The 12704-nt window shown below is 44.1% G+C and overlaps 1 protein-coding gene across 8 annotated transcripts in view; it reads left to right on the forward strand.

Moving 5' to 3' along the window:
* The window catches only part of AGAP1 (ArfGAP with GTPase domain, ankyrin repeat and PH domain 1), a 589384-nt gene that overhangs the window by 388069 nt on the left and 188611 nt on the right, over nt 1–12704 (forward strand). For all 8 annotated transcript variants that reach the window (XM_068245326.1, XM_068245327.1, XM_068245325.1 and 5 more), the window contains one exon: nt 4749–4841. In XM_068245326.1, the coding sequence (XP_068101427.1) occupies nt 4749–4841 (93 nt within the window). The remainder of the gene's footprint in view (nt 1–4748; nt 4842–12704) is intronic.

The raw sequence follows: 12704 nt of genomic DNA on the forward strand, positions 1-12704 counted from the left end.
GATGTATTTTCAAAGTTGTTTGGAGTTGATATAGGACAGTATTCACTCCTGATCGATGGATGATATAATCAGAATGATTCAGGTGTGAATTCCACTGTTGACAAATTGGGAATGATTGACAAATGATTTTGTCAGCTGATCAGTTGGATGTGCTGATAAATATTGATTGGGCCTGCACATATTGGTTAGTGTACATGTGCAAACACCCAGTCAAAGTTAACAGTACCTCCCTGAAAACTTGTTTGGAATAAAGGAATGGCCGCCTGCCTGTTATCACTCCAAATACAAACAAATTGTTCCTTCTCCAATCTATCCCCTCCCCCCCAGTACCCGTGCTTCCTAAAAAAAATCACCTGTCTGCTGGTGTGATTCCTGGCCTGCTCTGCCATCAATGCTGTCTCCACCTTTAATGCCAGTGTCTGAACTAGGCACATGTAGGAGACCAGCAATCGCGGTGGCGGACAGGTGAGATTTTAAAACACTGCATGGTGGGACATTTTACACTTTGGGGGACACTGTTTAGTGGTCTGCCGGGTACATTGGTTGTTGTGACATCAAACACCATTAACACACCCAATCGAGCACTTGCAACCTAGATTTTCCAGTAGGTCCGATTCATCCTTTCGAGTGATTCAGTTCCGAAAACAATTGCGACATTGAACGGGCAGACATAAACTTATCGAATAGGAAGGTTAAATGGCCAGCAAAATATCCTGATGTATGGCCACCTTTAACCTTTCAGCTAGTAGCTGCAGCTAGGGATGGTCAATGACATGCAAAACATTTTTAGTTGATGCAGGATTATGCAGATTATGTATGCAGATACATAGCAGGTACGTAGCTTGAAAATGGACCAATCAAATACCATTTTGGCAGATTGATCCTTTTTCAAGCTGCATAAATTTGTATGTAGGATCTGCATAATTCTGCATCAACTTGAAATTATTTGCATTTCATTGACCTTCCCTAGCTGCAGCTAGACTTGGCTGCATTTGGAGTTGCCAGCCACAGAAACTAGTCTGCTAGTAAAAAAAAAAAAACACCTAAATGTCTTTGCAGACTTGCGGTGCAGTGTCTTAAAGGATACCCGAGGTGGCATGTGACATGATGAGATAGACGTGCGTGTACAGTGCCAAGCGCACAAATAACTAGGCTGTGTTCCTTTTTTCTTTCTCTGCCTGAAATAGTTAAATATCAGGTATGTAAGTGGCTGACTCAGTCCTGACAGGAAGTGACTACAGTGTGACCCCCGCTGATAAGAAATTCCAACTATAAAACACTTTCCAAGCAGAAAATGGCTTCTTAGAGCAGGAAAGAGTAGATTTAAACATAAAATAAAACGGTGGAATATCTTAAACAGTCATTTTTAGGAGAAGGAAGATGGATACAATTGTTTATTTCATTAGGTATTTTCACCTCGGGTGTCCTTTAAATATTGTGATGTCCAATCAAGTACAACTTTGAGAAGAGAGTCCAAAATCTGGTTGTATAAAGCAGTGATCTATTAAAGGTAATCTAAAGTGAAAATAAACTTATGATATAACGAAATTTATGTGTAGTACAGCTAAGACAGGGGTAGGGAACCTATGGCTCGGGAGCCAGATGTGGCTCTTTTGATGGCTGCATCTGGCTCTCTGGAAAATTAGTAGAGGTTGATTCACTAAGCTGCACCGCTCAAGAAGCTCAGATTAGTGTGACAGCATGAGTAAAATGTTTAAAGTAGGCACGCTACTGCAGTAGTGTTCACTACAAGCTTACTCACCCTTCCTCCAAAACTAACGGCCGCTCCAGTTGTACTTGTATTTAGTTTGAAACATATTGTATGGCTCTCAGGGAATTATATTTTAAAATATGTGGCGTTTATGGCTCTCTCAGCCAAAAAGGTTCCTGACCCCTGAGCTAAGAAATAGAAGATTAGTAGCAACGATATGAGTCTCATATTGTTTTCCAGTACAGGAAGAGTTAACCTCCTTGCCGGTTATCCCGAGCTGAGCTCGGGGTAACATGCGCAGGAGGATTGTTCTGGCCCTGCTGGGCCGATTTTCACAATTTTTTTTCCTACATGCAGCTAGCAAAGCTGCGTGTGGTACGCGATCGCTGCTGATTCGCCGCTGCACCGAGCCGCCGACCCCCCCCCCCCCCCCAGACCCCTGCGCAACCTGGCCAATCAGTGCCAGGCAGCGCTGAGGGGTGGATCAGGATTCCCTCTGACGTCCCGACGTCCATGACGTCATCCCGCCCCGACGCCATGGCGACCGGGGAAGCCCAGCAGGAAATCCCGTTCAGAACGGAGGCGATCAAAGTGGCTGGGGGGATGCCGCTGATTTACATGATTTAAAAAAAAATAAATAAAAAGTGCTACGCTGCCCCCTTCCCGCAAGAATTGGACCGGCAAGGGGGCTAAGAAACTTCACTTGTTATCTATGCAAAAGAGCTTCTCTGAGCTGTCCGACTAATGTAGTCAGAGAGCAGTGCTACTTTCTGCGGCACTTATACATCAAAGGAACAGTTAAAGTTTAAAAGTTTAAAGGGTCTTTTGCTCTGCTCTGATTCATAGTTTAAAATGCAGAGTGTAGTTTGTAAACTGCAAATAGAAGAAGATGATGCAATGTGTATGTGTGTGTATATATATATATATATATATATATATATATGACTTTTTATTGCTGCTAATGTTCTATTAATTATCCGTACTACACATACAATTCATTATCTACTAAGTTTATTTTGACTTTCGGTTTGCTTTAACCTTCCTGGCGGTAAGCCCGAGCTGAGCTCGGGCTATGCCGCGCAGGGGGAGATCTCAGCCCCTGGTGGGGCGATTTTCATTCTGTAAATTGCTGTGCGCGCAGCCAGCACTTTGCTAGCCGCGCGCACAGCTTGATCGCCGCCGCTCTGCAGCGATCGGCCGCACGCAGCGGCTGAAGAGGGCCCCCACCAGAGCCCTGCGCTGCCTGGATCAATGAGTTCCGGGCAGCGCTATGGGCTGGATCGGGTGTGCCTGACGTCAGGACGTCGGCTGACGTCCATGACGTCATCCCGATCGTCGCCATGGCGACAGGAGAAGCCAAACAGGGGAACGCGTTATATACGCGTTCCCCTGTTTGCTATAGATGCCGGCGACGATCGGACTAGAGGGCCACATGCGCCCTCTAGTGGTGTTTCATGTAGCTACCACTCTGGTAGCTTTACATGAAACAAAAAAAAAAAAAATTAAAAAAAAAAAGGATTTTTTCAATTAGGGAAAAAAAAATTAACCGCCAGGGAGGTTAAAGAAGTAAAATTGCCAATATATACAGTATCAGTATCTGATGGCATCTGATGACCATACATGGGGACAATAGCATGTCTGGAGGAGCTGCTGATGACATCCAGTTGACTACTTGTAGGGTGGAGATGTTTTTTGAAACAGGTTGGAAACCTGAATTGTTTAATACGGTATATTTTCCCCTGTCAACTGGAGCCAGTTTTGAGTTCAAACCTTATAGATCTTGGCATAGGGCAGAAGGGCCATGTGCATAAGACTGCACGGGTGGGATCTTGCATGTCTGTATGTGGGGAAGAGGTATTATGAATGGTTGTTAATGGTGTGTGTATGTGGGTAAGTAAGGGTGTTATGGAGCATGTGGGTTAACTTCTTGAAGATAAAACACAACAGATGCGATCAAAACATTTGTCATGGAGTGTGTGTATGTCACAACTAGCCATTTGGCCTAAGAGGGTAGAAGTCTGTCATTGCCCATCCCTTTAGTATTCTGTGTTATCAGCTAGCAGTAGTTAGGAGAATTATTATCAATGAGATCCAAATATTTCTGAGTAAATGCAGATTTATGTACATTTTTAATGCAAATATATGCAGCTTGAAAATTGACCAATCAAGTCCCATCCAGATTTAAATGTATTGGTCCACTTTCAAGCTGCATATATTTGCATAAAATGTACATAAATCTGCATGAATTTGGGCATATTTGCATCTCATTAATCATCCCTAGCAAGAAATCACTTGTCACTACTTCTACTCTCTCTATATAACAGAGACTCGGCTGAGCCTGGTATTCTTGCAATACGAGGTTTCTTGCAGATACAATTGTCTGAGAGAAGTTGACTGTGCCTGAATGTCATACATAAGCCTGCCCATAAATACCAAAAATCACCAGAAATCACAGCCTACCAACATTCTTATTCCTTAGTGGTTTATGATTGGATCGCATCGCCTGAATGTGCATGTTTATTAAAGCTTCCAAAAATCTCAGCGTACCAGCCTTGTATGAAGAGAAAACACTAGTGATTTCTTCTGATACAAATCCTGGCCATTCTGTCCTTGAAGACCTTGTCATGTATTAATGGGCACGTTAATATTTACCCTTTGTGAAAAGTACATGTGCTAGGTAATTAGAAGAAAAAGATTCTCCTGTAGAACATCATTGCCACAGCATTAATATGTGAATCATACACGCGTAGATACTGTGAGCTAAATTGGCATGAAAAATCTACAACTTTTTAATGACTGGTGTAATTACGATTACTATGTTTCCTGCTTCGCCGGAAATTGGTGAACTAATAGTTTGCTGACTGACATGAATTCTTTTTTTGCAGGAGCTTGCAATCTAACCTTGCTGTTCTGGTTTCTGTGTCCACAGCAGATTAAATGAAGCAGACGGTTCTGGAGGGGGGTGGGAGGCGCGCCTGGAGAGCGGACGCTCTGTGTTTGTGGAGGTTTTAACGGGATGTGAACTTTTGCTTTTCAGTCTCGAAAAGGGAGCGACCCAGACAAAGATAAGAAAGGTCTAGAGAGCAGAGCAGACAGCATCGGCAGCGGGCGAGCAATACCAATTAAACAGGTAAGCTTCCTCCTTGCCTCCGCCTCCCTCCGCCAGGCTCCAGTGTGTAATTAGAGGAGCCCACGCTCGGGGTCTCGTCTCCAAGCCCCCCGCTCTCTGCACTGCGTTTGATGCCCCCCTCCCCGAATGTGGAAGAGTTGCTCACTTGACATCAATTAGGCACGAATCCTGCGCACATTAAAATGGGATCATTAGGATAAAGAGGTGGTGTGAGAGGGGGAGGGGATCTGCCATGTGACAACAGGCCTTAATGAAGTGAGCTGTTCAGGGGGAGGCAGCGAGGCCCAGGCAGCTTCAAAGTGACGCCTTTGTGCAGAATGCTTTGATTGGGCCTCTCTGCGCCGGTCTGCTGGGGGATTGGGAGCCCCCCTCTGATAACCACGTACGGGCTTGATTTGGCTGGTAATCTGAGCCCCCCTCTGACGGCCGACGGGCAATTAGCCACACTGAACGTGTCAGCTGCAAGACCCTGTTTGTAATTTGCTAATGAAGTACTTGTACCTTTTGATTAGGTTCAGTTTCATTTAGGCCTCCATTACCCGAGTGAGCGTTTACAGCCCTAATGAACGGGCTTAATTAATCCTTTCTGGTGACGCGCGGGGAAAAGGGGGGGGGCGAGGTAGTGTCAGCAGGAGCTGCCGCTTGGAAACGTTAGCCCATAAGAGGCCGTTAGTAGCCTAACGAGGAGGAAATGCTTTGGTGTGGATCCAGATTGAGTGCAAAAGCCTTATAACAAGACTGGGAACACGTATACAACTTGTGATTTCTGCCTTAGCAAACATCAGGGAGTCTTTAGCGCTCTACAGGAGTCTTGCCTTTTTTGTTGTATAGATTTATGGACCTTAAGTATCACAACATGCTATACTTTCCAAAGGCTTTCAAAGCAAACAAGTCGAACACGGATATTTTCTGATAATAAGTATAACAATAGTTCCAAAAACAGCCAGCATGTTTTTATAGAGACCTCGCCTTCTATTCTGTGGTTCTCCTAATCCCCCCCCCCCCCCCCAATAGTCTCAATGTAGTGAACGCACTATCAAATATTGGTCTAAGTAATAAACTTGCATTTAGCTACATTTAGAAATTAAAAATGACATTTTAAACTGTTAACGCCAAAAGGCTCATTCACACCATGGGCTTGAATCACTAAACCGTGATAACTCAAATATCACGCCTTATCAGAGTAGCATAGCGAGCACTACAAACTTATGCCTGCTAATTGGCAATGACACTCGTCCTGCCCTGAGCCCCTGCGAGTTTGTAGCGTTCGTTATGCTACTCTGATAAGGTGTGATATTTTTTGATAAGGTGTGATATTTGAGTTCTCACGGTTTAGTAAATCAAACCCCATGCGCGTTGCTGCCATTTATGATGCACTGCGCATAGTGCACGATGTGCATGGTTACATGTTACCGTGTACAGTGTGTGTTTCCATGCGTTGCGATGTAACGTGATCGGGAACATTTTATTGCACAACACACACGTTTTCCTGCCGCGTCCTATTGTGTCAAGGCTGCCGACGTCCATGTTACAACGCACTGCACGCATTCCGTGCATCTGGAATACATGCAATAAATTGCAACGTAATGAAGAACAGAGGCACCAACAGGATAAAATCAATTCTTAAAACATTTTTTAAAATTGCTTAGGAGGCAGTGGTGGGCTTACTGTGTATTGAAAACAACCAAATTTATTGGTACACTCCAGGGTTTTTTTGCAACGCGCTTCGCAGGTATATTCCCGCTTCCTCAGGCAATAAAAAATAGGAGTACACACAGTACAGTCTCAAGATCATGATAAGCGCCTCTGTGACTTTTTACATATGCATGAAATTGCGTTCATGCATGCGTTGGGTAATGATAATAAGCCCTAAAAGAACCATGGGAATTTAAGTATAATGGGTTGAAGTATAGTGTGTACAGCTGAGTCCTGAGCACATTGCTGTAACTTTCCCATATGCATAGCAATAATACACGTCACACCGATAAACTGAACAACAGGAAGTGCTGTTTCCAATATCAAATCTATTTCCTCTTGTTTTATTTTCCTAGTGTAAAGGTGGCCACTAGCGGTCCAATTTTTAGCGATAAACAGTTTGACGATCAGAAATTGTGCTCGGATTGGTTGTAAATAATCTCCGTTAATGGGCACAATACATTATAAACGATTATAAAAACAGTCGTCCGAATGGATTTTTCGTCAAACCAAAATTAGGGATTTCTTGTCGGTTGTAATAGATAGGAAGCAAAGATTGGTTCGTTGATGGTGTAGTAAACAATTTCACTTCTGATCATAATTATCTGATAGCTCGGATGATTTTTTTTGCTAGAAATTAAATCGTTAATGGCCACCTTCCATTGCAGAAAGAACAGTTCTATGAGAGATTTCATTCACAGTTACTTGTTACTTACAAGTACATGTTTCAGCATACATGTGTACTGTATGATATATATTGTGTACTGTATGATATATATATATATATATATATTCCTATCGAAGCGCCACTCTCCTCCTCCTAGCATGCATCTCTTGGCTGTGGAGAGCCGTACATGGAGAACGCCTGATTGCAGTGGGAGGCCGAGGCTCCTCTGGTGCCATTTGCATAAATCTTGTTAAGTCAGAGGCAGTTAATGAGGTACAAATGAGGCAAGGAAGGTGACATGCAGATCCATGCTGGCAGATGAAAGGTGGCTCTGGTGGTATCAGCTGCCAGGGTGAGCATATCTGTGTCCACTCGCCACCTCATTTGGCCCTGTAAAGACCTCACTAAAGTGTGCCCTTTTCACTGGTATATTGGTTTGCAGAGCTCACAGTCCACCATTTTTCACATCTCTGCATTGTGGCTATTTGTCGATGCTGATTTTGCGTGGAGCAGTTACCCGTTTCAGCATTGTAAAGCCTTGGCTGTGTTTTAGAAAATGCAGCATCATTTACCGGGTTCACAGGTGTCACTGCATGCTGCCACATAAGCCCGCACTAAAAGCGGTGTTATGTGTGTGAACTGTGATATGCTTGGATGCCTACATGTGGTATTATCCGCCATCATATGTTAGATTGTTTTCTAGTGGTATTCGCAGCCCATAAATCTATAAAACTGCTGAGGGAATTGTCGCAAGCAGAATTATTCTTGCTGAGCGCTTCTACTTCATGACAGCTCCACTTTAAAGCGGTGATACAGGACCCTACACAGGCCTCGGCTCCCCGCCCGCTGTCACAAGAGATAGATCAGATCTCTGGACAGAAGTTTGTACGTCTCTTTCCAGCGCCTCGCGCCAGAGCCTCTGGGACAAATCTTTATTAAATGGGGCCCATAAACAGTTTCCCATTAGGAGCGGAATTGTATCACTTTGCCGCATATAATTTGGTCACCCAGCGTTGGTTGAGTCACAGAGACTCATTATGAGTCCTTGCGGATGGGACTGAAAGCTGCTAACGATTGTACCAGTATAATTAAATCTTTCCAAGCACTCGGCAGCAGTGTCAACGAACTGTGAAGAAAATAATGTTATATAGCCAATCAAAAAGAGATACTTGTAAACTCATTTGAAGCGTCAGTATGTGTTAGAGCCCTCTCTCTGGATGATGCTTATTGCTTGAGAAATTAAAGATACAGTTTTGTGCTAAGAGGCAATCCGGAAATTACATCCTGAATTAGTTGTTAATTGATTTGGTAATTCCCTGGGGTCTGCACACTCTCTCTCACTTCATTTTTTCCCTTTTTGTTGCTTTTCGTTAAGTGTCTGTTCTCCCAGCTCCACAATCATGTTTACCAATTAGATGTAATGATAGGAACAATGTGAGGATGTGAGCTGGGTGCAATGTGTGTTTGTGTGTGTGCGCGGAAGCGAGATACGCACTGTGTTTGCCTGAGCTTTCTCACACAGCTTGTTTTGTGTAGTGGGTGCTGAATGCTTTGTTTGGGTAAGCTTAAACTCTATTCAGGCTTATTTAATAAGGCAGTTCACTGAGCAGGAATTCCATATCAGCCAATCAGATTTTAGCTTTAATTTTTTTTTAGAGCCGTTAGAGCAATGATAGGAAATTTCTGATTGGTTGTTAGTGCTGGTGACTATAATCAGGGCAATTCTGCTTTCAATTTGATAAACTCATTGGGTGCTTAAACATTGATTGGGCCACTTAAACACTCCTGACAATTAAGGTGCCCATAGACCGAACGATTATGGGCAGATTTGACAAAGAGACAAATGTATCTCTAATTGAATCTGATTAGAGATAAATTTGTCTTTTTGTTGATTCTGCCCATACACTACAGGCCTATTCCTGTCCGATTTCAGCATGAAGTCCACACTGTCGCTACCCTAACGTATAAATGTCCCAAGTGTGTGCATTTATATGTTACCTGTCCTGCAGCAGCCTTTGTGCGGTGTCTGTAACCTCCGGGTGGCTCTCCATACATGCTACTGGTGCATAGCATCTGACGTTGGCGCATAGCGTCTGACATCATACACTATGCGACAGTATCGTGTACGGAGAGCCGCCTGTAGGTTACGGACAGCGCGCGGAGGCTGCAACAGGACAGGTAACGTATAAATGCACAGGGGGGAACACACATTTATACATTGCTGCAGCGGGGGTTTCGTCGTCTCGTTGCTCGTTACTGAGATCACTGCCGCACACCCAACGAACCAATTTCGGCCTGACATCTTGCGGCATGCGCGATCGACCGTGCGACTTTATACGCCCCGAAATTGGTCGCTTTGTCTGTTGGCATGCACTTGGCGGCATCGATTTCCGTCCAATTCGATTATAATAATCGAATTGGATGGTTGATCAGCCGCCAAGTCGCCTGATTTATATAGAGTTCCCAACCTTCAGGGCCCTTTCACAGTGTGGCAGTGCAGCAAATTGCTGCACTGCTACGGCAGCCTAATGAAAGTCTATGGGGATGTTTATACTTCCCACGTTGCAGTACGCAGTGTACTGCAACGTGGGAAGTATGAACTACCCGAAAGCTAGCACATACTAACAATACCGCGCCGCAAAACTGACGTCAATATGCAGTGTGAAACCAGCCATAGTTGTTGTAAAGCCACGTACGATAACGACCACCTCAGCCGATAGTCAAGCGTGTGCACCCAGGCTCTCGACCCCAAGCCAGAGTCAATCCACCCAGCGGATTAATTCACCCCCAGCATCTGCAAATGACATTGTGTACGCCGCTCCCCCGCACGCTGTATGGTGTCATGCAAGTGCCATTCCATTGTCCCTCCGCCCCCCTGCATAGCAACACAGTGCATTGTCAGCTACACACCTGACTCTCATCTGTGCAGCCCGGCCCAGTGATGTTACCCAAGGATCGAGATCCCCTTAAAGCATAAAGCTCCCTGGGTCCATAGGCCTCTCAACCCCCCTCCCTCCGCAAGTGCAGCCAGCAAATAAAGAAAAAAAAATACATCCCCCCCCACACACACACGCCATACCCCCACCGCCTCCCACCGTGTAATATTTACCTGCTGCAGCACTGCGGGCCTTCTCCATGCTTCCTTGTGGCACACTCTGTGCTGCCATCCTTGTATCTTGCATCATGCATGTGAGTGTGAAGCATGGAGGAGACCCACAGTGCTGGAGCAGGTAAATATTACACCACTCTCTGCCCTCCCCCCAATGACCATTGATATGTCCCTGTCAACCTAGGCTAGTCCATTTTGGCAAAATCGTACTCATAGTTTGTATGACCCCAATGTGGTTCTGTGCATGCCTGACCACATCAGGGCATTCTCCTAATCAGATGACGGATGGTGTCCTGGGGGATTGTCTCCCAGACCTGGCAGCATCAAATAGACATCATGTCCTAGAGATGTTCTTTTGGATTTGGGTCAGGTTAGCATGGCAACCAGTCATTGGTATTATGCATACGCCCACCATATGAGGCCGGACATTGTCATGTACCAGGAAGAACCCAGGACCAGAGTGCCATAGGAGACTGTGTGTCCCTATGAGACATTCCTCCCCAGACCAAGGCTGACCCACCACTAAACCGTCATGATGACATTACAGGCAGCACAATATTCTCCACGGTTTCCAGACCCTTTCACGCCTGTCAAATGTGCTCAGGCTGAACCTGCCCTCATCTGTGAAAATCGGAGGGTGACAATGCCAGACCTTCCAATTCTGGTATTCTATGGTAAGTGCCAGGCAGTGAGCACTGGGCCCACCAGTGGATGTCCGACCTACAGACCAGCGTCATTAAATTTGTTTCTGATTGTTCGGCCAGAGACATGCAAACCAGTGAATCGGATACAACAAACAAAACAAAAATACACCTTTATTTCCAAATAATATATTGTCGTCACACATTGTACTGGTACATACTGTTATTTAAGCATTGTAATAACTAGGACCACTGGGCAAATAAAATAAATGGGTTTTATTTACAGTAGCATTGTTTATTTTAAAACTATAAGGGACGGGATTGGGGAAATGGTGTCTTTTTTTTCTTTGTTTTCCATTTAAAATGCAGTAAATACTTTATTAAATATTTACTGAAAACAAGTATCACCCCAAAAAGAAAATATAGATCATATACGGTAGGTGTGAGAAGTAGTGATAAAATTGTTGGCGAGATGATGGGAGGAGTGATGAAATGTGAAAATTGCTTGCATCCCCAAGGTAAAAAGAATCCGTGGGCTGAAGCAGTTAAAGCCGTTTATATATTGAATGATGGTAATGTGAACAAGTGGTGGTTGTACTGTCTATTATTTCAGAGGCTGATACCTCTCTGACTGGCATGCTCAGGATAGTCACCTTCTATAAAAACTCTTTTAATTACACGTAAAATACAGTTTTTCAAACTTTCTCATGAAGGTTGTGCTTGGCTCCATCCTGGCCGCCTACCAAGCCTTCCTGTGGTTTTTAGTGTGCTGAGTGGGTTTGCTGAACAGCAGGGGAACTTAGGAGCTTAAATGACTTAACTTTTTTTGTCAACTTTTAATTCAGCAGTCAGCACCTCTCAAATTACCTATCGTTTTGACATGTTTTTACTGACGTGAACCTAGTGATCTACTGTACTTGTTTATTATATGTTCAGTTTATGTTGCCATTGTGAAATGGAGATCCGTTTCAGCAGCATATTTAAAGATTTTCAGACATTGTTTTGCAATGCTCTCCTCTGAAAGTTTATACCGATTATAAAAAAAAATAAAATCCTGGCAGTTACTTTGTTTTTAACTTAACCTGACTTGACTGTCATGTGATGTGTCTCTCCCCCCTCCCCCCCCCCCCCAATATGCAGTAAATTATAAAGAGAGGTGGAGCCTAAAATCTAGAGATCAGTGGGATGGGAATATGGACAATTCTGGCATTCTTCAAGGGAGCTGAACATGGAGCTTTGATGACCAACCAATAAGGACAGGCCTGCAGCCATGCTTGGCCAGCTTGATATTAATGAAAATAAATAATTTATTGTTCAGAGGGGATTTAAAAAGAAACCGTGACCAAGAATCGTACTTCATCCTAATCAGTAGCTGATATCCCCTTTCCCATGAAAAATATTTTCCTTTTCACAAACGGATAATCGGAGGCTCTGTATGTCTGATATTGTGGTGAAACCCCTCAGTGTGATGTCAGGACCATGGTCCTGACCGTTTCCTGTCTGTGAACCTCATTGCTTTGTGGGAAATAACAGCTGTTTACAGCTGGGTCCAACTGCCAAAAAAGCAAGCAGCATCTCCTTCCACTGACATCACCTGCCAGCACTAAAAATGTCACCATGTGGTAAATGTCAGAATGTAAATGCGGGAGAGGAAAGATTTTACAATGGGCAAACACTGACTAAATCATTTACCGTATATTCCGGCGTATAAGACGACTGGGCGTATAAGACGACCCCCCAACTTTTCCAGT

This window comes from Hyperolius riggenbachi, chromosome 7, assembly GCF_040937935.1.
Source record: "Hyperolius riggenbachi isolate aHypRig1 chromosome 7, aHypRig1.pri, whole genome shotgun sequence".
NCBI classification, from domain to species: Eukaryota; Metazoa; Chordata; class Amphibia; order Anura; family Hyperoliidae; genus Hyperolius; species Hyperolius riggenbachi.